This window comes from Callorhinus ursinus, unplaced genomic scaffold (genome assembly GCF_003265705.2).
Source record: "Callorhinus ursinus isolate GAN/ISIS: 27379988/994484 unplaced genomic scaffold, GSC_fseal_2.0 scaffold22, whole genome shotgun sequence".
NCBI lineage: Eukaryota > Metazoa > Chordata > Mammalia > Carnivora > Otariidae > Callorhinus > Callorhinus ursinus.
The window spans coordinates 3,076,372-3,102,227 of record NW_027397084.1 but is presented as its reverse complement, the minus strand read 5'-3'; the positions used below and the strand labels follow the sequence as shown (position 1 = coordinate 3,102,227).

General features: G+C 42.0%; 2 protein-coding genes across 2 annotated transcripts in view; both read right to left on the bottom strand.

Annotated features, from left to right (window-relative positions):
* The window catches only part of CDC5L (cell division cycle 5 like), a 45,617-nt gene extending 37,997 nt beyond the window's left edge, over nucleotides 1–7,620 (bottom strand). The window contains exons 1-5 of the mRNA XM_025890482.2: nucleotides 7,314–7,620; nucleotides 4,817–4,920; nucleotides 3,123–3,284; nucleotides 2,223–2,350; nucleotides 347–446 (exon numbers count right to left, since the gene is read on the bottom strand). Coding sequence (XP_025746267.1) covers nucleotides 347–446; nucleotides 2,223–2,350; nucleotides 3,123–3,284; nucleotides 4,817–4,920; nucleotides 7,314–7,358 — 539 coding nt within the window. The 5' untranslated portion in view covers nucleotides 7,359–7,620. The remainder of the gene's footprint in view (nucleotides 1–346; nucleotides 447–2,222; nucleotides 2,351–3,122; nucleotides 3,285–4,816; nucleotides 4,921–7,313) is intronic.
* Nucleotides 7,621–13,789: 6,169 nt separating this feature from the next.
* The window catches only part of SPATS1 (spermatogenesis associated serine rich 1), a 45,089-nt gene continuing 33,022 nt past the window's right edge, over nucleotides 13,790–25,856 (bottom strand). The window contains exons 7-10 of the mRNA XM_073904930.1: nucleotides 22,180–22,300; nucleotides 21,333–21,395; nucleotides 16,156–16,271; nucleotides 13,790–15,916 (exon numbers count right to left, since the gene is read on the bottom strand). Of these exons, the coding sequence (XP_073761031.1) occupies nucleotides 15,888–15,916; nucleotides 16,156–16,271; nucleotides 21,333–21,395; nucleotides 22,180–22,300 (329 nt within the window). The 3' untranslated portion in view covers nucleotides 13,790–15,887. The remainder of the gene's footprint in view (nucleotides 15,917–16,155; nucleotides 16,272–21,332; nucleotides 21,396–22,179; nucleotides 22,301–25,856) is intronic.

Below are 25,856 nucleotides of genomic sequence, written 5' to 3'. Positions count from 1 at the left end.
GGTGGCTCAGATGGTTAAGCGTCTGCCTTCAGCTCAGGTCATGATCCCAGAGTCCTGGGATCGAGTCCGGCATCAAGCTCCCTGCTCTGCGGGGAGCCTGCTTCTCCCTCTCCCTCTGCCTCTCTTTCTCTCTCTCTCTCTCTCTCTGACTCTCATGAATAAATAAAACATTTAAAAAAATAAACTTTAAAAAACTTTTCCAAAATATAAAGGAACTAAAGAATATTAGCGTAATTGGAATTGGACAATTCTAATTATTACTCACCCAACAGAATTGATATATCAGTTTTACTGGGCCTAAAAATGCACAGACTAATTGTTCAACTATAGATGGAAACAACCACACCTTGCTTCTTCCAATTGCTTCTCTCTTGCTTTCCTCTTGGCTTTCTTTCCCTGAGTATTTGCCAGACGGGCTCTAGCTTCAGAAAGCATCTCAAGTTCATCTGCAAAAATAAAGAGAAGAAAAACTAAGTTCTCCAACATAAGCAAGGTATGTGAGAGACACACTGTATTGCTTAAGAAGAGAAAAACCATAAATGTAAATCATTATATAGCAGAACATAATGGTAATAGCTTGGGTTTTGAAGTCAGAAAAACCGAAGTTAAAAACTAGGCCCATCACTTGCTAGCTATGTGACCCTGGATAATTTATTTACCCTCCCTGGGCATGTTTATCATCTATAAAAAGAGAATAACAAGTCCTATTTCACAGGAATGTTGAGAAGAACTAAATAAAATATAACAGGTAAAGGATATTTATCATATAATTATATCCTTCATCATCGTAACTAGCTGGCACAGCACCAATCATGAAAAACTATTATAAAGACTACTATTTAATTATAAAGAAATTGATAATCTCAATTAGATACACCTTTTTCCCCTCTATTTCTCTCTTCCAATACATTTCCATGGCTCCCAGAGTAAAACAGATTTCATTACTGATGCCTTAGAGTAATTCCTATATAAGGCTGTCCAGTGGAATCACAAGGGAACTTTAAAAAAAAACTCAGGGGCGCCTGGGTGGCTCAGTCTTTAAGCATCTACCTTCGGCTCAGGTCATGATCCCAGGGTCCTGGGATCGAGCCCCACATCAGGCTCCCTGCTCAGCGCGAAGCCTGCTTCTCCCTCTCCCATTCCCCCTGCTTGTGTTCCTTCACTCGCTGTGTCTCTCTCTGTCAAATAAATAAATAAAATCTTAAAAATAAAAAAAGAAACATTTTTTAAAAATTAATTAATTTTTAAAAACTCAGATTCCAGAATTACCCTTTCCATACTCCAGCTTACTGACTCAGATCTCCTGGAGAAGCCCTGGTACCTATGTTTTTAAAAGTTCACCAAATGACAATGATGCAGGTGGAAACCACTACCTTTAAACTTTAAAATTTTTATTTTTTTTTTTTAAAGATTTTATTTATTTATTCATGAGAGACAGAGAGAGAGAGGGAGGCAGAGGGAGAAGCAGGCTCCCAAGGAGCAGGGAGCCCGACACGGGACTCGATCCCAGGACCCTGGGATCATGACCTGAGCCGAAGGCAGACACTCAACCATCTGAGCCACCCAGGCGCCCTAAACTTTAAAATTTTTAAATCTCAACAAATATTCACTGAATGCTTCACAACAACCCTGTGGGGTAAGATAACTATTACTCTCTATCTGGCAGGAAAGAGACTCAAATCTCAGAAAGATTATATGACTTGCCTAAGGTCAAAGAGCTAGTAAGTGGCAGATGCTGAGTCTAAAATCCAGTTCCTCTGATTCTTGATTCAATGTCTGAAAAAGGGATCATAAGTCGGCCTCATAGCACTGCAGTGCTGCCTTTCCACAAAGATGAAATTACCTGCCTGAAGTCAAAGTAGTTAACAGGACTGGAACCCCAAATCCAGTCTTCTTGTTGCTGCCTCTCTCCATGGAATGGGAATGAGAAAACAGAATCCTCAAGTGCTTACCACTAGCCTTTAGGAAATCTGTCTAGTAGTATTACGCTGCTTCATTTATTACATGAATTGAAAAATCGAAAGTTAAAAGACACAGTGTCCAGAAAGAGCAATTACTTTGTCACAGAAGACTGGACACATTTAGAAAGAGAATAATAACTGCAAACAGAACTGGGGTTCTAAAAAGTCAGAGGAGCTTAGAAAGAAACTCAAAGAGTTAAAAAGAGACTGGAGGAATCTATGGTTACCAAAGAAATAAATTCCTCAGGTGCATATACTCACCCTCATCCATATCAATTGGATCAGGCCTTGCTGGCTTTGTTTCTGGATTTGGATCTATTTCTCCAGGTTTAAGTTTTCGTGGATCATCTGTTGTTTCCTCTTCATTGTCTCTCTGTGCAGCTTTATCCCTAGAAAAAGGCCCAGAGAAGTTAGTCACACTATCAAACTATTCAGTCTTAGAAAACCAGGTTTCCTAGCGCTGGTACTCTTTTCTTTCAAAAACCCAACAGATGGGCATTCACAAAATAAAGTGATTCTACTATTGCTTCACCTGAAAGAAACGGTATTAAAATTCTAATTTCAGTGAGTGTTTCCATTCACTATGAAATACAATCTAAGCAGCTCCTTAATCACAAATGCACAAAAGCTATACAAATTAAAAAACTTTTAATGAAGAACCAAGAGGTCCTGGTTAACTCTCAGCAACGTGATTATGGGTGATTTTTTGCTTTCTTACTACTTTTTCCCCGATTTTCTAGAATAAATATATATGATTAGCCTAACACGTTCAAATTATTCTTTTAAAAAATATGTAACAAGGGGCGCCTGGGTGGCTCAGTCGGTTAAAGTATCTGCCTTCAGCTCCGGCATGATCCCAGGGTCCCGGGATCAAGCCCCACATCGGGGTCCCGCTCAGCAGGAAGCCTGCTTCTCCCTCTCCCACTCCCCCTGCTTGTGTTCCCTCTCACTGTGTCTCTGTCAAATAAATAAAATCTTAAAAATATATATATATAACAAGTATATAATCTTAATCAATCACATGAGACTTATATATAATTCAATAGCTTTAGCTCCTTTGTCTTTACTCCGATCTGCAAAGACAGAACATGCTAAAAGTTTATTCAGTCTCATTCAGGAGATATACATATATTTTAATACTGCTTTTGGAAACTGACTTACAAAAGAAACTCATAGTGTTCCAAGCACTGGGCAGCTGTTCTTCCGATGATTGGTGCAATAGTTCTCCACTGAGTTGGCATCAACTTGGCCAAGTGTAAGAGTTTTTCTTCTTCTTCTCTGGACCATTCTGTTTTCTTAATGCTTGGATCCAGCCACTCGTACCTATTAAAAAGATACCATTTTATACATTGATTGGACACCTAGCGTGAATATCCTACTTACACATTAGATATACTAACCTCTACTGTCTGAAAAACACAAGCTAACTCTCAGCCTTCAATTATTAAAGCTGTTCTTTGTTCACAACAAAATGTTCATTATTTGACTAACTTTACCCCACTCAATATTCTCTAAGTCACCAAATTCTACTGTATGTTAATTATGCAAGACTAGTAATGCTTGAAAAAGGTAACCTAACTGAAACATGATCATATGGCTTCTTTCTCACTGTTTCCATTCATTTTACACTTTATTAGAGGCTTTGAAATTATCTGAAGTAAGACAATAACACCTCACATTTTTAGTGTTTCTAGTTTTCAAAACACTGTCTCATACTTTGATTCATTTCCCAACACCTTGGTTTACTTCGAGTACCTGACTTACACTCATTAAATGGCTTTCCAACATCATACGCTTTATTTGGATTTAAATTTAAATAAAACTACTATGCCATCCTCTATCTTTCCTATCATACCACCCAACCCACCTTTTCCATCCAGTCTACATAGCTGGCAAGTACGATACAAGCCTTACTAAATATTGGAGCAGGAGCTTAACTCCACTGAGAGAAGCAGAAATCAAAACTTCTTCAGGCTGAGGACCATCTTCCTTTTTGGGATCCAACCTCTACACTCTGATCCTTTCTCCCACCCAGGTGCCTAGGAAATTAAGTCACTCCTGTACAATCCAAAATACGATCCTAGTACCACATGGGTCAAGGCTGGGGCCAGATCACTCATGCCAAGAGCTTAATAGCAAATATACAATATTTCAACTGTATTAGGGCACCTGGGTGGCTCGGTCGGTTGAGCATCTGCCTTCAGCTCAGGTCATGATCCCAGGGCTCTGGGATCAAGCCCCGCACTGGGCTCCCTGCTCATCGGGAAGTCAGCTTCTCCCTCTGCCCCTCCCCCTGCTCATGCTTGCACGCACGCGCTCTCGCTCTCTCTCACCCTCTCTCTGAAATAAATAAAATCTTAAAAAAACAGTATTTCAACTGTATTAATAAGGAAACTCAGCCAGTTGTGAGCCAGCCTAGAGAATTAACCATTATTTATCATTAATTTCTTCAGGAAAGTAAGTTCTAAATCAACTTATAAACTTTTGGAACGCAATCCATTTACAGTACTAAAGCAAATTTTAGTATTGTACAGAAAGTAAATTTATTTTATGCTTCACAAAACACTCAAGTACATTAACTTGTTTGAATCTCGTATCTCCATCAGTTAAGGCCAAGTATTATTATCCCAACTGGGAGAAAACAGGGACAGGAAAGAGGGGATAGAAAAATGGTTTGCCTAAGATCACAAAGGAAAAAAGTGACAGCTAAGGCTTAAATCTAAATTCTCATCTCCCACTCCATACTTTCTGTTCCATCACACTGCCTGCTTTCTTTGGCAAGGTTCAAAGAACTGACATTTTCCTCATCATAATTAAGGTCGCTTTCTGCTTTCCACTCATTAAGTGGTACATACCATCTGGCTTTGCACTGCTTTGCTGATTTTCTATGCAGCAGTGAGGCAATCCTAGACCACTGGTTTTTTCCATATTTCATTACCGCTGCTTTCAGAATTTCATCCTAAAAAAATTGTCAAAGAAAAACAATATATTCATCACAAAATTCTAAGTGACAAAAGACAAAATTTAAATTAACTCTGACAGGATTGCTAGGGAGAAAGAGAAAGTCATAAACACATACATACATACATACACACACACACACACACACACACACACACCCCCAGGTAAGGGGGGAAAAAGTACAAGAACTTCGTTTACTATAATAATAAACAACAAATCAGAATTGGCAAAACGCAAAAAATTATGAAGAAATCCCTCAGAAGGACATCCAACATCTCCTTATACACAAACCCTCCCCCACCCCAATAAACTGGGACTACTGGCCAATCTGAGAAACCCTACTTGGCGGTGATTAACAAAAAGTACTCTCCAATGTCTGGCTGTCATCCTCCTCAAAAGGATACAGCTCAATCATCTATTTATTCATTCAAAAAACATTTCCTGAACACCTACCTTGTACCAGGTCTTGCATACTTAGAAAAAGAGAGTGAAATAGGCCTCATCCAGCCCTCAAGAAGCAAGTCAAGACTCCGGTGAATCCATTCTCCACTCCAGTTTACAAATATCATTTTCTCTCCAGTCCCATAACCCCTGCTTTGACCTAAAAATCCACATTTCAAGTCTAAACTAGGAATTAAGTATTTCTTCCCTGCCACACCAGTCAGTTCTTCCTCCAGGCTCTAGTTACTGTTTCACCAAGGAACCCATTCTGATATGGAATTTACCAATTCCAGGGGAGTCCAGAAAGGTAAGCCACAGACCCCAAAGATAACAGAGCAATAGAGGAAGGCATTTGGGGCTTTTTACTGTTAGGCCTTTTTCCACATTGAACTTGAGATACATGCCTCATACATGAGCCATTCCACCCCATTCCACACCCCCACAGCCCCCCCCCCATCATCAGAGATTTAAAAAGACGGCAGGGCTTTGGCCACTACACAGGATTCCGGCTGTTACTTGATTTTGTACATCTGTCTCTCCCCCAGAAGTCATCTCTTCCCCAATTTAAACACCCTGGTTCCTCTGTGCAAGCTGTGAGACAAGGCTGTCACGAATTTTATGTGTAACTTTGTCACAATACTGCTAGCCTTAAATACATCTTCAACTAAGTACATATAGCAGTTATCCACCCTACTAGATTCATTCCGCAAACATTTGCCAAACAACCTATTTCATATTGGTTACTGTCCTAGGTTCTAGGGATTCCAAGATCTGGTCCTCTTGCGGTGCTGCCTGCTGGGAAAAAGCAGTTATCAACTAGCACTCACTGAAAGACTCCTGTGTGCCAGACTGTTCTAAATGTTGACTCATTTAATCCTCAAAAGAAGAAGAAGAAGAAGAAGATGATGAAAATGATGATGATGATGATGATGATTCCCATTAGAAAACTGAGGCTGAGAGGTTAAAAAACTTATCAGCATCACACAGAAGAATGTGATCCTTGCAAAAGGGTAAAGCATGCTATCCCAAATGGATGAAAGAGGTGCCATGGGACCACTGGGGTTGTAACTTATTTTTACAGAGTGACTGGGCAAAAATTCCAAGAGTTTTTAACAGTTTTGAAGGATGGTCAGAAAGATGTCAAGCAGTAGGACATTCCAAGAAGGCACAAGAAGTAAAAAGACTGCCTAAAAAGATATAATGTGCTCAGGAAAATGACAAATTCAGTGCACTCTGAATACAAACTGCACAAAAATCTTATTTGCATCTTACTCCTTCACCACTGCCTTTCTGCTAGTCATTGGCATCATCCATTGTATTTCTGGAAGCAAAGACACTACTGTAAGCAGTTTGTCCTATCTGGTTTCTATCCTGGCTGAGACGGAGTGACAGGAAGAGACAGGCCTTGGATCTCTCGTGATGACAGAAAAGTTATGCCTTGATAACAGGTAACAAGAGGGTTGCGGGCATAAATGAGCTCTCAACTTGGCACTCAAGCTGCTTCCCCTCTGCAAGGAAGTCAACGAAGAAACAAAGTTGTGGCCACAGCACTTCTCTATATTTGAGTTATCAGAGAGGCAACACCGTACCCAGGCTGAGGGACGGGAGCGTTCCAGATTACCAACTATCACTGATATCCTGCCCCGCCCCCTCTACACTGCGAGTTCCTAAAGGGCGGGGGCACGTCCTCAATTCAACAAATATTCATTAAGGGCCTAACAAGTGCCTCGCACGTCGTCAAGCGGTTAAATCACAGTCCCCGTCCTTGGGGTGCTCAGATAACGCAGGGCCGGACACCAGATTAAGACCCCGAGGGTCCGCCCCGCGGTGCCCCCCCCCGCCCATGCAGACCAAGCAAGGCATCCTCCTCGCCTCCCCGACCTCCGCGCGCGTGCGCAAAAGCTGCCAAAGGGGGCGGAGGGCAGCGGACGGCGGGAAAAGGGGACTTACCTCGGTATTCCTCCATACGCCCCCCTTGATCATAATTCGAGGCATCTTGGCTGTGGGGTGTCTCGGCAAGCAGCCGAGAGGAGCTTCACTTAAGTAGTAACGGCGCTGCGGCCACGGGACCTAAAGCCGCCACTTCCTCCAAGCGCGACCTTCTGGTTTGAAGAGATCTGCGCAGGCGCAAGGCTGGGGAGGGGGGGAGAGCAGAGAAGCAAGTCTCGCGAGAACCCGGTTGCTGAAAGGAATAAGTGCCCTGTTGTGAAAGCTCTACTCTAGGAAGACTGATAGAAAACCATCAAACCCCTCTGGCTTAAAGGGCTCTACGCCGCGCGCATGCCCAAAACAGGTTGGAGGAAACCACGGCTCTCGCGAGATATCGCCGGTGCCTCTTAGCAGGGAAGGTTGAGGTGGGATTGATCGTGACGTCACCTAGTGGCGAAGAGAGGGAACGTCACGCATGCGAAATTGGCCCAGGGGCTCTAAGAAGAGCTTTGTTAATTTATTAACTTAGCACTTTATTAAGCATTTAACTAATAGGAATTTGTTCGCAGAATACTCAGGAAAAGGAAATATTTTATTTAAGACTATTTTTCTAATCTGTAAAATAGAGGTAATAGTATAGCAACCTCATAGGGTTGTCCTAAGGATTAAATGGGATCATGAACTTAGCCCAGTATCTGATACATAATAACTACGCCCCAAAATGGCAGCTATTGTTACAAGAAGGACAACCCCGGATGATCGGTGATTGTCCCAGAAACCTGCAAAAATATCTTGTCAGAGTTTGTCATACATCGCTCTTAAGTCTATATGGATTGATGATAAAGAGTTACCATTGATAGGCACTGGTATTAGACAAACTCGGGTTGGATTGAAATCTTGGCTCCCTCATCAGCTTGGGTAATAACCTTGCGGAGTCTCAGTATCCTCATCTGAAAAGTGGAGTTAAAAACTACCTCATAGGGCGCCTGGGTGGCTCAGGTGGTTGGGTGTCTGCCTTTGGCTCAGGTCATGATCCCAGAGTCTTGGGATCAAGTCCCGCATCGGGCTCTCCGCTCCTTGGAAGCCTGCCTCTCCCTCTGCCTCTCTCTCTCTCTCTCTCTGTCTCTCATGAATAAGTAAATAAAATCTTAAAAAAAAAAACTACCTCATAAATTTGGGTGGCAAATTAATTGAGATATACCTAAAACCCAATGAGGTAGAGATTGTCAGACTGCCATTCTGCCTCCCAGGGACTCACTCAGTGTCCTTTGCCCTTTTAAAACATCCCCTTGGTGCCAGTCCTGGAAGGTATGAAAATATTTAGTGGACTGGGAACATCTGAATATTTATATAATGCCTTTCTCTTTCTATTTCTTCATTTCTTCATTTGCCTCTTCTGGAAAAGCTACGGAATTTTCTGATTACATTTTTGTTAAATTTCTTTGCCTTGAAATAGGAAGTTGTACCAATAAAATCACTACTTTGTTGAGAGAAAGAAATGTTGGCTTATGAAGGACACACAGACTCCATGTAAGATCTCAGTCCACTCTTATCTCTGCTATCAACTGTCTGTGTGACTAGTGACAAGCCATTTTCTGTCTCTGGACCTCTGTTTGCAATGCTTCTCTGTAGGATGTGTGACCATTACCTCCTGCCCAGCCCAGCTCCCATCATCCACTCAGTTACTGTGGCTACAGTGTCTCACTCTTTCTCACTCTCTCCTTCTCTTTCTCTCTTTCTCTCTCTCTCTCTCTCTCTCTCTCTCACACACACACACACACACACACCACTGGCCATTTGATTGATCTGATCAAAGCTGAACCAATTAAGTCTCCTCCCCAGGAATTTTAATACTGGAACCCAGAAAAGACCAGTCTCTCTGTTGGCCAATGAATCTCTAACACGTGACACCCAGGAGTTGTCTGTCACCACATTTCTGTATGATGTAGACTAAGAAGGGAAGAAAGCAAGTTCCAGAGAAGCAGAGAGGAGAGTATAAAACAACAGAGGTAGGTCTTGACTATGCCGGAGTCCCTGGATCCAGTACGTTCCTCGGTCTTAGGTGCATTCCTGTTCTTGAGTTATGATTAGTTCCCTTTCTGGCTTTAGCCAGTTGGAGTTGGGTTTTTATTATTTATAAGCAAGATTCCTAACAAATCAGATTTGGACCAGTCCTCTCTCAAGAACCATTTCAGATCTAACATTACAAGTGTCCATGATGATGGTTTCTCCTTCTCACTCAGGACCACATTTACCCTATATGTAAACCTTTGTACCAATTAGAAAAAGGTGCTTCTTCAAGGCACTTTATTAATACCTGCTGGAAAATTATCACAAAATGCTGATGTTTTGGAAATAAGAGATAAAATACAGGAAAGAGATCTACCATGTCTACGACGTAAATTGTGCCCCCTAGGATCATGCCTTGTACAACCTGCCCACTGGAACAAAGCAGCCCTGTCAAATGTCCTCCAAGGCACCCTTGAACATGCAGACTGCATGTCTCACTTGAGGATTCAGAAAATGCAACATCATGCCAGTTCCAGGATGTCTAAAACCAGACCGTAGAGCCATGAACACAAGAGGCTGTCCTCCAGTATGGCATGGATTGGCCAGCACCCCCACCATATCACCCCAACCTCATCAGCCAGGACTCAGGACCCCCACAGAGGCCATGCCACCCCAGGGGCTGCCAAGGATCTCTGGCATGGTAGCCATAAGAAGCAGCCATCATCAAGCAACAAGACTATACAGTCAGTCACTGTGATCTTTAAGAAAGTGAGTGGTCATTTCTAGACAGAAGCTTAATGAGAAAGAGACTCCACTTCTTCCTCACTCACCCACATATGTTCCTCAGAGCACTGGCTGCACGGGGACACTCCATTAAAATAAAGAAGTGTTTTATAATTCTTTGAATTTGAAAAAGGCAGCATGCTCTATTCACTCCCTTTTACACAGTTGCCAAAATCAAAACCAGTAGAGAAGTTGTAAGATGAAGAAATTTGTTTCTCCCTGTCGTGGGTTAAATTGTGCACCCCAAACAAATATGTTCCAAGTTCTAATCCCTGATACCTGTAAACATGACCTTATTTGGAAATCGTCTCTGTAGATGTAATCAAGTAAAGATGAGGTCATATTGGAGTAGGGTGGACCTTAATCCAATGACTGGTGTCTTTATAAAAGAAGAGACAAGACACACAGGGAGAACCCCATATGAAAAAGAAGGCAGAGCTTGGAATGAATGATGCATCTACAAGTCAAGGAAAGCCAAGGATGGCCAGCAACACCAGAACTAAGAGAAAGGCATGGAATATCTTCTCCCTTTGAGCATCCAAGGATGAACCAACCTTGCTGACACCTTGATTTCGGACTTCCAGCCTCCTGAACTGTGAGAGAATAAATTTATCTTCTTGTAAGCCACCCACTTTGTGGTACTTTGTTACAGCAGCCCTAGGAAATGAATACACTCCCTTTTTTTTTTCCTTAAGATTTTATTTATTTGTTAGAGAGGGAGAGACAGAGAGCGAGAGCACAAGCAAGGGGGGTGGCAGGCAGAAGGGGAAGTAGGCTCCTCGCCAAGCAAGGCCACCCACTGGGATCATGCCTTGAGCCGAAGGTAGGCACCTAACTAACTGAGCCACCCAGACGTCCCTACCCTCCCTTTTTTTTTAATTTATTTATTTATTTCAGAGAGAGAGAGAGAATGAGAGATAGAAAGCACGAGAGGGAAGAGGGTCAGAGGGAGAAGCAGACTCCCTGCCGAGCAGGGAGCCCGATGTGGGACTCGATTCCGGGACTCCAGGATCATGACCTGAGCCGAAGGCAGTCGCTTAACCAACTGAGCCACCCAGGCGCCCTCTACCCTCCCTTTTTAATATAGCATTTCCAAACTCGTTTGACCCTGGAAACCTTTCTTCTTATAATATCTATTGATATTTAGGAAACACAACTGGGGAAAATCTGGCCCAGGGAAAAGAAGCTGGAGGTCCATCCAGTTACAAAGGAGTAGATGTTAGCAGGAGGGTTTGTAGGTTGCATTGTCCCCCATTTTCCCACCTCTCATTCCTTCCTGAGGAGCCAGCTCTGACTAGACCAACTTTGCTTAGCCAAGAAAACAATCAAAATTCTAGTTTCCTTCTTGTTTTTACCATCATACTGTGCAGGAAAGGGCTAAAGTTAGGGTCAGAAGCCTGTGACAACACCAAGCCATTAAGGGCTGGGGATAACCACCCTCAAAATCTTCATCATCTCCCCAAATAAACAGATGGAATTTTAGTAGAAACACTGTGCTACTTTGCTAATATAACTTCAAGATAAAACCTCTAGCCCTGCCCTGTCTACCAGATTGCTACCCCTAAGCCTCTCCCTTCCCTTTAGAGACTCCTCAGCTAATGTAGGAAGAGGCTAATGTCTGGGTAGAAATGGTATTCCATGCACCCTAAATGCTAGTAATTCATACCATGATGCTAAATTGGCTTGGATTTCACTTACTGACACTTCTTTGTGGTGGATCCAGTTGTAGTTTGTAATTCTTCCCCCCCCCCCTCGGGTGCTCATATTCATTATTTCTAGGAAGTCCCCTGTGTCCTGAGGTGGCAAAGTGTTCCCAAAGAGATTTTGTTTTTTCTCAGGCCACAGAGGCTCAACAGTCTTTTTGAGCTTATTTCTCAGTTTGGGATCAATATTGTGATCAGGTAATTTATATCTAGACCCTGTATCCACATGGCACAGACTTGGGATTTATATTTCTCACAAGAAGACTTCTCTATGTTCATGTACCAGACCCCAGACCCATATACCCAGTTACATCCCAAACAGTTCCACTTATGTGTGTCAGAGCTTCCTCAAATTCAACTTTCCAAAACTGAGCTCCTCCATAAAGCCTATCCTTCTCCAGCATTCCTTATTTCAGCAAATAGTACCAGGCTGCCACGTATGGTAGTATAAGTAGTTCACTGCACAAGGGACAAAAGGAGGCCGAAATCTAGCTTGCACGCTGCTTACCAAGCAGTGCATCCACAGGACTGTGTCCACCAAGATGGCATCTTCCTCTGAGTGTATAAAGATACCACATGGGCTTGGGGCGCCTGGGTGGCTCAGTCGTTAAGCGTCTGCCTTCGGCTCGGGTCATGATCCCGGGGTCCTGGGATCGAGCCCCGCATCGGGCTCCCTGCTCTGCGGGAAGCCTGCTTCTCCCTCTCCCACTCCCCCTGCTTGTGTTCCCTCTCTCGCTGTGTCTCTCTCTGTCAAATAAATAAATAAAATCTTAAAAAAAAAAAGATGCCACATGGGCTGGACACCACATGTCACCCTGGCAAGAGCACCACCATCCACCTTGTGGCCACTTGTTCTTTTCCCACGACTCCGCCCCTCCAACTGTATCCAAATTATCTTGGAGTCTTGCCCTTTTACCTCCTAGTTAGACCTCAAATCCATCTCCTTTGTGCCACTTCTGTAAGTTGCTAGATTTAGCAAATAAAAATGCAGAACTCCCAGTTAAATTTGAATTTCAAATAAAAAACATAATTTTCAGTGTAATTATGCCTCATGTGTCCATTCTGTCCTCCCTTTCTAAAAGGACCCCAATTTTTACTCCAACCCACACTGTACCCAAAGAAAAGAACACATTTCTAACCAGATGACCAGAGCCATGTGCACACCATCACCACTGAAAACTGCCCCCACCTCGTTCCCCTATTTGGTGAAGACCAACACATTTCCTCATAAGACAAGTCTTTGGGATATTTGGCTTCTCGTTTGATATGAGGCTGGGTCACTCCATGCGCTTTAACAAATGTTTACTTCTCACATATGTATTTCTTACAAAATCCGGGTTTGGGAGCCTCAGTGTTGGCTCCTCAGGTCAGTAAGGGCCCCTCATTCCCACAGTAAGCTCACACCATAATCTTTCATAGAGTTCCCCAGCATTGGAAGGACACCAAATGGGCTCCCATGTCCTTTCCCAGAGCCCACTGGGAACCTGGCCAGTAGACCCCCTAAGAGGTGCACCATCCCACATCAAGCCCATTGCTCAGTTTCAGGTCAAGCATCACTCTGTCCTGATTTTCCAGCCTCTCAGTCACTGGCATAATCTAGAGGAGCTCCAGCTCTAACATACTCTGGCAAGTCAAATCCTATAAATAAGGCTTTTATCCACCCGGCTTTTGAGGGCCAAATGCCTAAGAGCAAAAGGAAACAGTCTAATCAAACTGGATACCTCATACTGGAAATGTAGACAATGAAAGGAATTATACAGAATATTCATAAATCGTGTGTGGAATTGTAAAAGTTTAACATTCTAAAATCTTAACATTTTGACAACTGAGAGTGCAGAGAGTATAGAAACAGCCTGGGAATGGTCTTCATTTAGCTTATTTGGACTTCAGAGCCACTAGCACTAAACAGAATATTCCCGCCAGGCCACAGGAGCCAGTTTTCATTTTTCCCAGGATCTGAAATTAGAATACCTTGTGTACAACAATAAGTTGTTACTCCAGTGCCTTTACTTGGAAATGTCACGTACAGGTTGTTTCTATTAAGCCTTCGAGCTGCAGTTATTTAAGGAAATGAACACACGCACACACCCACATGCACACCTGCACACACATGCTATTTACCAAGGACCTAAAGTGAGAGGAAGGGGAACTTCACACCTTAAAAGGTCCAACATTTTTGAGCCTAGAAAGGGGGACTGGAACAGCTAGGACACCCACATAGTTTTCCCACTTGGCCATTCGTTCTATGCCTTAGTCTCCCCAAAAGATGCGTGCACATTCATTTATGTCCTGCCCAAAGTTAGCAGTGGGACTCCTCACCTGCCGGCTGTTGGTAACGCCAAGGGGTCTAAGACCTGGCCACTGAGATGTGCCCACAGAGCGCCCCAAATCCAGTGAAAATTGCCCGGATTTCCAGGAGATGGAATGTAGCGCTACAACCCCAGGAGGTCAATTATTCAATAGTTTTCTTTTGTAATCCTATCTACTTTGGTTTAGAGCCGCGTGTAGGAATTATGTAGACCTCTTTGAAATCTAGAGGCTGCTATACATCTTCTGAAACTGTACTTTGGTTGTTTTTCTTAATATCTTTACTGTGTAGGACTTCTTCCCTCCAAAACACCAGAGTCCCCTCTGAGAGCGCTTTCCTGTTCCACTTAGATAATTCCATCTGGAAATTCCTGCAGAATCACTTTTTGCATTTATATTGTGTTCTCCATTATGCATCCACACGGATGGTTGCAACTGACTTTTTTATATTTTAACTCATAGAAGCACATAAAATTACTTTTTTCAGGAGTGGATGTATTTGAGAAAATCTGTTGGCAACCTCTTTTTTCTTTCCTTTCCTAAATTGTTTGGTTTTATTGTCTTTTCTGGATTTTGTTAGGGGTGAGCTTCGTGTCCCAGGACAAGAGAATCAGCACAGAGGCATGTTGATGTCAACCCAAGGAGCGGTCAGACACAGTTGCTGGTGGTATAGACCATCATGTTCTCTGCTAGTTGGTCCAAAGGCCCATATGAAGAGACCAGGAATGTACTGTGTTCTAAACCTGCTTCATTTACTTTGGCTATGTCTAGAAACAATGCTTTGACAGGGAAAGAAACCATATCTGTGTCTTGGGCATTATGAGTGTCAGTCTGGGCCCCAGTTCTCTCTTTCCACTTTGAGGTTTGGGGAGACCAGACCTGCAGCCCTCATCAGCCAACCAGCGAGGTCTCCTTAGTAGAGCAGATTGGCTACGAAGATGCTGAGTCACTGGCTTGACTGCAGAGGGTCACAGCCTGACTGTATATGGTTGGTTCTTATTCCCATTTTTTCTCCAAATATTTGCTTCTTGCCTGATTGATGAAAGGCCTTAAGACTCAAGACTGGGGCCTCATTGAGCTTTAGTCCTGCGTGGCTGGGTGGACAAATCCTGCAGAAATGGGGAATGGAGTTGCAGGACAGTGGTATGAATTACCTGTGCAGATCTAGCCTTCACATTTTTCCAACATGTACCAAGTGAATAGTAGAGAAAATCTCAAATAGTATTAATAAAATGAGAACAATTTTACCAAATTAATGAAAGCTCCGTGTCTGCATTTTGCCATTGATTTGAGAGCATCCTTCGAAAACTAAATTTAACTGAATAAAACTGAAGGTGGGCTATCTACCAGCAGAATTGCATCAATGTTAAGTTCCCTCAATTCAGTATTTGTATTGCAACTGTTGGAGAAGATCCTTGATCTCAGGAGATACATATTGAAGTATATAGTATGTAGGAGTAACGGGTTATGATGTCGGCCACTCATTCTCAAATAATTCCACAAAATAATAAGAGTAATGAAAGAGAGAGAAAGAACGCACAAAGTTTGACAAATGTTAACAATTGTAGATTCTGGGTGAAGGATACGTAGGTATTTGTTCATTGTATGAGTCTCACGACTTTTCTGTAAAGTTTGAAAGTTTTTCAAAAATATAAAGTTAAAAAGAGCAAAGCACAGTGATTAGTCATCAAAGTCGAACATTTGATTTAGAGCAGTCACACTGACAGAAGCAATCAATTGAAAGAGGCTCTCCAGACTACAGTCAGTACATGCTCTGTGGGCCTGTTTCTGTTCAGGATTGTCTTGCAGAATCCAAAGAACCTGTGGATAAAGGCACGGAGTTAAAGGCTGTTACAAGACTAACAGTGCTCAACCAACACACTCAACCAGCGATGCGTGGCCGTGACATAGGCCCAAGGAACCATGTTGGGGCAAGGGACACCATCCACTCTGGGAGAGGCTTTGTCTTCTCTCCTCTCCACTGCGAAGCCTCTCAAAAGCCTGCTTTTCTGTGCTTGCCTCCAGTTTTTATACTATTCTTTGAAGGTTCTTTAACCCACCAGGAAGGAGTAAACCGTGCATCAAGGAGGATGCTGGTTGCCAATTGTCAAGCTCCTCAACCTCTCTTATCTCATTCTGCAGCCTGTTGGCCTTCTCCTTCACCCAGAAAGGCAAGCTGTGGAAAGAAAACAACAGCTGAGTTTGATTTTGTCTGCTGCGAAATGTACAAACACCTTCAAGGGATATGGTACTGCATCCTCAAAAGTAAGAAGGCCTCCAACTTAGGAGACCAGTGATGAAATAAAACACCATGTTAGTTGTTCAGCATTCCCCTCTACCCCAAACCCAGATCTCTTTTCTGCCCTTCTCTGCCCAGAGAGCTGACCCCTGCAACTTGCATCACCTTGACCCCACCATGTGCCCCTAACACACTGGAGGCACCAGCAGGAGACCAGAAAGCAAGCAGAGGTTGGGGTATTTCTCACATAGCTCTTCTACCCCCGCTCATCTCCTGAGGTACCCCAGTTCTGGCCACAGCCGCACTCTACTGCCACAACCCCCTCTGGACAGCCCTTCTCCATCTCCCACCAGGCTGGGCAACAAGATCACTCTTCTTGCTGTTCAGACCTGGGAGTGGTAGTAGCGGCCCACTGGAGAGAACATCAGGGGGGCTTCGCCCTTCCATATAATTTCCCTTGACCTGTTCACTCATCTGTAAACAGTCCTTTCATTAAGCCCTCTTCAGAATCCCACCTGAGTGTGCCTTCTGTAGTTTTGCTGTCGCCTCAGCTAATGCAGACCCCCGGCACCCTCCCAAGTCTGCAGAGATGCTGGACTATACTCTGTATGTTCCAAGAGGTGCCAGGAATTGTGTGACTCCTGGGATGAGTCAGAGAAAAGAGATGAAGAATCTTTTCCTCTTTGGCGGCTACAATTTTCATACATTTAGGGAGAAATGCACCATGATTGGGAAGAATGCCCTGATAAATCTGCTAGGGATGGGGAAGTCCCTGCAGGAAGGAAAAGAGATTACCACATAGGTAATAGGGGGGAGTCAAGGGTATCATGTAAAGCTGACAAACCAATAGCAGAAGCCCAAATAAGACCAGCAGGACGTTATTTGGGCAATATAGAAGATACTAGCATAAAAAAGAATCACTAGAACAAAACCACAAGGATTCCTTAACATCAAAAGAAATCATTTTTTTCAACTTTTGTTGAAGCAATCAAAGAAAACAGACTCATGGTAAAAATAATATAATACACATAATAAGTGTAACAAAATATTATGATAGAACTGAAATCAAATCTGTCAAATCATTAATTCAAATGATCTTAATTCACCTATTTTTTTAAAGACTTATTTTTTTTTATTTTAGAGAGAGAGCACGCATGCGTGCGCACGTGAGTGGGGGGAGGGGCAGAGGGAGAGAGAATTTCAAGCAGACTCCCCAGTTAGCGCGGAGCTCTATCTCACAACCCCGAGATCATGGCCTGAGCCGGAATCGAGAGTCTCGGCTGCTTAACTGACTGAGCCACCCAGGTGCCCCTTCATTCAGCTATTAAAGAAAACAATTTTCAAAAAAAGAAAACAATTTTCAGGTTGGCTCACAAAAGCAAAATCCAACTCTGTGTGTAAAAGACAGACCTAAAACAAAGTGATTTGAAAGTCTAAAAACAGGGGCACCTGGGTGGCTCAGTCGTTCAGCGTCTGCCTTCGGCTCGGGTCATGGTCCCAGGGTCCTGGGATCGAGCCCCGCATCGGGCTCCCTGCTCGGCGGGAGGCCTGCTTCTCCCTCTCCCACTCGCCCTGCTTGTGTTCCCTCTCTCCCTGTCCCTCTCTCTCTCTCTGTCAAAATAAATAAAATCTTTAAAAAAAAAAAAGTCTAAAAACAAAAGAATGGGTAAAGGTATATTAGTCAAATGCAAACAAAACAAAGTAAGAGTTATAATCTTAATATCTGGCAATGTATAATACAGGACAAAAAGCATTAAATGAGAAAAAGAAGATTTTTCAAAATTTTAATTCCAGTGCAGTTAACTTACAGTGTTATATTTGTTTCAGGTGTACAATATAGTAATTCAACAATTCTATACATTACTCAGTGCTCATCATGACAGGTGCACGCCTTAATCCCCATCACCTGTTTCACTCCATCTCCCCCCACCCACCTCCCCTCTGGTAACCACCAGTTTGTTCTCTACAGAGTCTGGTTTTGGTTTGTCTAAAAGGAAGATATTTTTATAATGTTAATGGCTACAGTTAACAATAAAGATAGAAATACATTAACAGACCCATTTGCAGTCCAAACTAGGCCAAATGAACAATTTTAATCAAAAAGATAAATCTGGAGTGCCTGGGTGGCTGGGTCGATTAAGCATCCAACTCTTGGTTTTAGGTCAGGTCATGATCTCCCAGTCATGAGATCAAGACCCGCATTGGGCTCTGCCCTCAGTGCAGAGTCTGCTTCAGATTCTCTTTCCCTCTCCCTCTCCCTCCCACTTACACACTCTCCCTTTCTCTCGTTTGCAATAAATAAATAAATAAAATTTTTTAAAAAACCCAAAAAGGTAAATCTTCTGGGTATGTACCTAACTTTGCATCCTGATGAAGTAGACACACCTTCAAAGGTATGTAGAGACAGTCCCCAAATTGAGCATGTATTAGGTCACAATGAAAAGTTGGTAAGTTCCATAAAATAAAAATAATAAAAACAATATTTTCTGGTCATTAGGTGATAAAAGTAAAACTGAATTACAAAATAAAAATCAAAAACCTCTTTCACTCGGAAATTTTAAATCTATTAAGCAATTCTTTAGCCGAAAGGAAGAGACCAACACAAACTGCAGAATTCTTTAAAAAATAAGGATAATCTGGGGTGCCTGGGTAGCTCAGTCAGTTAAGTGTCCAACTCTTAATTTTGGCTCAGGTCATGATCTCAGGGTTGTGAAATCAAATCTGTCAAGCCCTGAGTTGGGCTCTGCGCTGGGCATGAAGTCTGCTTAAGATTTCCTCGCCCTCTGCCCCCCCATCCCCCCCCCCTAAAAAAAAAAAAAAAAAAAAAAAAAATATATATATATATACATATGTGTATATGTATCTACACATCAAAATTTACAACATATAAGCAAAGCAGTGGACAGAGGCACTTTCATAACCTTCAGTATAGATATTAAGAAAAATTAAAGAATTTAAAAAATGAATTAAACATCCCATTCAAAAATAGAAAAAGAGGGGCACCTAGCAGGCTCAGTCAATAGAGAGTGCAACTCTTGATCTAGGGGTCATGAGTTCAAGCCCCACATTAGGCATAGTGATTACTTAAAAAAAAAAAATAGAGGGGCTGGGGCACCTGGGTGGCTCAGTCGGTTAAGTGTCTGCCTTTGGCTCAGGTCGGGATCCCAGGGTCCTGGGATTGAGCCCAGCATCGGGCTCCCTTCTCAGCAGGGAGTCTGCTTCTCCCTCTCCCTCTGACCCTCCCCCCTGCTCATGCAAGCACTCTCTCTCTCTCTCAAATAAATAAAACCATTAAAATTAGTAAATAAATAAAAAAAATTTTAAAAGCTCTTAGTTTCATCGATTTTTTTTCTATCGTGTTTTTAGTCTCTATTTCATTTATTTCCCCTCTGGTTTTTGTTATTTCTTTCCTTCTATCAGCTTTGGGTTTAGTTTGTTCTTTTTCTAGTTCCTTGAGGTGTAAAGTTAGGTTGTTCATTTGATATCTTTCTTTTTTCTTAACATAGGCATTTATTACTATGAACTTCTCTTTTAAACCTGCTTTTGCTGCATACCGTAAGTTTTGGTATGTTGTGTTTCCATTTTCATTTGTCTGAAAGTATTTTTTATTCTTCTTTTTACTTCTTCTTTGACCCATTGGTTGCTCAAGAACATGTTTAGTCTTCATTTTATTTGTGAATCTTCCAGCTTTCCTCTTGTAATTGATTTCTATTTTCCCACCATCATGGTCACAAAAGATACTTGATATGATTTCAGTCTTCTTAAATGTATAAAGACTTATTTTGTGCCCTGGCAATTACTTTTATTTTAAATATTCTAGAAGAGTGTTTACAAAAAATATACAGTACAGACACGGAGGCCCCAATTATGTGCCTCAAGTATTAATGCAGTATCATGCAGGTATTAAAGCCCCCAAGTTTGGAATAAAAGGCTTTTATTTCCACTGAGCTCCAGGGTTTGGTCTCCCAGCTGGACTCTGGTGGGTCAGACAGTGGGTCACTTGCCCACTCTAGCCATACTTATGTGAGACTGTTTTGTATTAGAAAGTGAAATTTTGGAGGGCACCTGGGTGGCTCAGTCAGTTAAATGTCTGCCTTCAGCTTGGGTCATGATCTCGGGGTCCTCAGATTGAGCCCTGCACCAGGCTCCCTGCTTAGTGGGGAGTCTGCTTCTCCCTCTCCCTCTGCCCCTACCCCCCGACTCATGCTCTCTCCCTCTCTCAAATAAATAAATAAATTTTTTTAAAAAGTGAAATTATTTTAAGATTTATTTATTTATTTGAGAGAGAGAGAAAGCACACACACAAGAGCAGGGGAGGGGCAAAGGGAGGAGTAGAGGAAGACAAGCAGACTCCCACTGAGCAGGGAGCCTGACACAGGCTCAATCCCAGGACCCTGAGATCATCACCCAAGCCAAAATCAAGAGTCTGTCATCTAACCCACTGAACCACCCGGGCATCCCTGGAAAGTGGAATTTTTTATACTGACACATATCATTTTCTAGGTCTAAACCCTACTTGGGCAAATAAATGAGGTTCAGAATGGAGCTGAACTTAAAATATGAGATCAGAGGGATGATACTTCCCTCAAGCATTCCAATGGCTTTTTCTCTGCCTCTTCAAGCTCTAACCATCCTCCCTGGTTGCACTCATTTAAGCATGGGTCTTTCTTTTCCAACAACTCTTGGGTTTTGGAAATCAGGGACCCTGTCTTTTTGCTCCATATAAACCCCCCACAGTGCATACCTAGCACAACACAGGGCCTCTGGCGGGCTGTCCATCTTATCGGCTGAAGATGTGGGCGACCCAGCTGCCAGACTCCACAGTACTTGCCCTCCAAGTGTCTCGCCAAAAACCCTCCATACACACTGCCCCACCTGCTGGGATACCAAAGGTCTCTCTGTGTTGGGTGTCTATGAGCTCCTCCATAGGAGAAACCTGTAAATAACCGATAACTTCATAAAGATCGGATAATGTAAAAACATGGTAAGAGAACTCACGTAGGAATTTGTGGAAGAGGCTCAAGTGGAATAAAAGTATCATATTTCTTTTCATAAGGCACTCTGAAAAACAGAACAGACAACCGTATGATTGGTAGGGCTTCTACAGCAGAGAGATCAATACATCATCATATTCAAGAAAATGTCTTATTTTCTGGTTTTAATGGCCACCTAGGGGCTTCACAACTGTAAAGGTCATAATTCTTATTATAATTTTCACTAAACATCATTAAACCAAACATGATTAATTTTTTAAAATATTAATGTAATATACCAACTATTTTTCTCTTAACTTAATGAACCTCCCTTTCTCCTCAACCACTTTGGTCTAAGTTTAGTTCCAAGTATACATCAATCCAAACAGTAGTCACCAATAACCTGATTCAGTATGAAACTGAAAAGTCTTCAGATTTGTGGTAACAACAATTGGGACAAAATTAACAACCTCCTTTTTGTAGTCAAGATCCTGTATATAATTTCAATTACACACACGCATGTGTGTGGACACTAAGGAACTAGAGATGAACGTTTTTTCAAAAGATTTTATTTATTTGTCAGAGAGAGAGTATAAGCATGGGGAGCGGCAGGCAAAGGGAGAAGCAGGCTCCCCTGAGCAGGGTGCCCGACATGGGACTCGATCCCAGGACCCTGGGAGCATAACCTGAGTGGAAGGCAGACGCTTAACCAACTGAGCCATCCAGGCATCCCTAGAGATTAACTTTTTTAGGAATTGTCAGCAACCATGTTTTGTTGGAATCTACTCCTTATGAAATATAACATATATAGTACAGAGAGATACAATTCCTTTAAAATTAACAAACTAACCCTACTATTCACGTACACTTACATGGAGAAATTCACTGGTGGGAGAGTTGATCCTGCTTTGTGGAAGTCTTTACTCTGTTCTGGGTACATATATGGATTATCTCCTGGAGTTAACTTTGGTATTCCATTCCTAGGATCAATATCTGTGAAAGATATTTAAAAACAAGATCATAAAAGGACTGAAGGTAATCCAAAGATAGGCTCTATCAATATGCCAAAGGAAACAAAAAATTTCATGTTTTATTATGAGGTACATATTATTATTATGTTTGTGATTTTCTTGCCTTGAGAAGATGAAAAGTGTCCTTGAGAAACGCTGTGTTTGGGAGATTTTCCAGAAAATGTCATGATTACCCCACCCCAGAAAATAAGAATAGCTTAGGTTCAGAGGGGATGTTTTGGTTTAAAGTGAACGGTGAATCAAAGGTATCTGCAAAGGATACGCAAGAAGTCTGCTTAAAATCTGAGCATTGGTATACTTTGAATCCCTGTGCCCTATAAAGCTTAAGAAGCAACCGTAATTGGGTCCTTCTCTCTGACTGGATCTCAGAAGGAAATTAGCTAATGAGGAAGAGCTACAGAAGAGAAAAGTTATATTTTCAGGTCAATTTCACTACAACCTATAACCACAGACAACATTTTGTTCTTCCTTCTATGACAACAAATTAGGCCTTTAAGGAACTCCACCAATGGCCTGATCATTGCTAATGTGTTAGAGTCAACCATTAATGAGAAATATTTTGATTGTTTTTTTTCTATAATAAAGGTGTTGAATTTCAGTTCATAATGGAAGCTGACTGGCAGTCATGATGCTGCCTCTCCATCTTATCCAAGAAATAATAAGAGAGAAGAGAATGTCACAAAAGAAGAAATGCCCCGTGCCAAGCTTAACAGTATCAAGTGCCACAAGAGATTGAGGAAGAGAAAAAAATGGAAAAAGACCATCGTATTCAGGGTTTAAAGAAGTCATTGCACATCACCTAAGAAGTAATCATACTAAAACGAATCAAGTCTATAGGTCCAACTATCAGTTTACAAGAAATACATAGGACAGAGAAACCTGTTAAATGGTACCAAGGGGTATAATCAGCAAAATCCTGACTATGGCAAACTCTACAGGATACACAACCTAGTTTCTTTTTTTTTTTTAAGATTTTATTTAATTATTTGAGAGAGGGCGCCTGGGTGGCTCAGTTGGTTAAGCGACTGCCTTTGGCTCAGGTAATGATCCTGGAGTTCTGGAATTGAGTCCTGCATTGGGCTCCCTGCTCAGCAGGGAGTCTGCTTCCCCCTCTGACCCTCACCCCTCTCATTCTCTCTCTGTCATTCTCTCTCTCTCAAAAATAAATAAAATTTTAAAAATATATATATTTTAATTATTTGAGAGAGAGAGTGAGTGAGTGAGAGAGCACACACAGGGGGAGCAGCAGAGGGTGAGGGAGAAGCAGGCTCTCCACTGAACCGGTAGCCCAATGTAGGACTAGATCCCAGGACCCTGAGATCATGACCTGAGCTGAACCATGACCTGACCTGATGCCCAACCAACTGAGCCACCCAGGTGCCCATGACCTAGTTTCTATACAAAATAAATTGTAAGAAAAAAGAGGGGGAGGACCTCTATTAAAAAGAGACTTGAGGGATGCCTGGGTGGCTCAGTCCATTGGGCGTCTGCCTTCAGCTCAGGTCACGATTCCGGGGTCCTGGGATGGGTCATCAGTTGGGCTCTGCGCTCAGCGGGGAGGCTGCTTCTCCCTCTGCTCCTCCCCCCCACTTGTGTTCTCTCTCTCTCTAATAAATAAATAAATAAATTCTTTAAAAAAAGAGAGAGAAAAACTTGAGAGACATTTTAACTAATTGCTAAGTGTGGACCTTATGTGGATCCTGATTCAAACTATAAATATTTTTAAATTTTGTCATTTGTGAGGTAATTGAGTATTTGAACACTGACTGAATACTTGGTGATATTAAGGAATTATTGTTTTTTTAAGATATGAAAATGGTATTGCAATCATATTAATAAAAATAATCCTTATCTATTAGAGGTACACACTGAAAAATACATACGCAATTATCTGATGCCTGGAACTTGCTTTAAAATAATCCCTGGGAGAGAGGGGTAAAAATGAACGAAGATAAGCCACATGTTGATAATTGTTGAAGCTAGGTATATTATGCTCTTCTCTCTATTTTGGCACATGTTTGAAAATGTCCCCAATAAAAAGTTTTTCTTTGTAATAAAGGTAGAATAGGGGTTCTTAGCGGAGTTGGGGGAGGAAAGATGTATTCAGGAAGGGGCCTCTCAGAAACTTCAAATATAAAGACAATACTCCCTTTCTTAAATGGAGTAAGAAGCATGCAAGTGATTGTGATACTTTATTCTATATATTCAGTAAATATTTCATAAGTGTACCTTTGCATTTTTCAGTATGTATAAAGACCATAAAGGGAAGCAAGGAAGGAAGGAAGGAAGGAAGGATGGAAGGAAGGACGGAAGGGAAATAATAATACACAAAATTCAGGATAATGTTTACCTTGAGTTAGGAGGGAAGTGACAGGTTAGGGTGAGGATTTGAGTTCATCATGATAACCCCATTTATTGTTGATAAATACTTGCAGCTGGCCCAGTTCTAGGCAGTGAGACACAGGTCCTAAGGACCATATGAGAAAATTTTCCCTTCGTTTTAAAAGGGAAAGGCAACAAGAGAGAGTCCTCTTTTTCATGTTTTGAAATATAGATGCAATGCTTGGAACTGCAACAGTTCTCTTGTGACCATAAGATGACAAGTGTGAAGACAATAATCCAACACAGTCTAAGAATAGCAGCACAGAAAGACAAAATGAGCCTCTCTTTGATGACATCACTGGGCAACCAGTCCATATAGGCCACCTAGATTTCAAAGCTTCTCGTTAAATATATAATAAATCTTTTATTTTTAAAAAAATAGCATATAATATCTGGGGCGTCTGGGTGGCTCAGATGGTTAAGCATCTGCCTTCAGCTCAGGTCATGATCTCGGGGTCCTGCATCTCGAGTCCCACATTGGGCTCCCTGCTCAGCAGGGAGTCTGCTTCTCCCTCTCCCTCTGCCTCTCCCCCTGCTTGTGCTCTGTCTCTCTGTCTCTCTCTCAAATGAATAAATAAAATCTTTTTTTAAAAGCATATAATATCTTATGATTTAAGCCTCTGACAGTTTGGTTTTTGTCCTACTAGGGCCAAGAGCATTCCTAAGTACTATATAGCTAAACTTAGTCCCTTCCTGATTTTTCTCAGTTGTTTTATATTTAAATAAATCTTTCCTATTCTACCCATCTCTGTTGGGAGTGAGAAGTCAGGGTGTGCACAACAGGCTCACATATCAGGGCTTTGGTGGAAGGCTTTGGGTCCTGGGTCACTGACTACAAACCACATTGGTATCTGATACTCGCCTTATCTCTGATACTCTCTGAAGGCTGGCATTTATTTCTGGGGTCTGCTAAAATGTGTCATCTAGTCTGATCCTCGGGAAGCCAGCCCCCTCCACAATGCATCAGGTGAAGCACCAATTTGTTCTCCTATGATCCCTGGCTTGATGGTCCCCAGCATAAACCTATTATGGGTAGGTTGGGACAGAGAACTCACTATGTAGCAAATAGTGAGTGAGCAAATATATATATATATTTGCTACATAGTGAGTTATATATGTATATATATATATATATA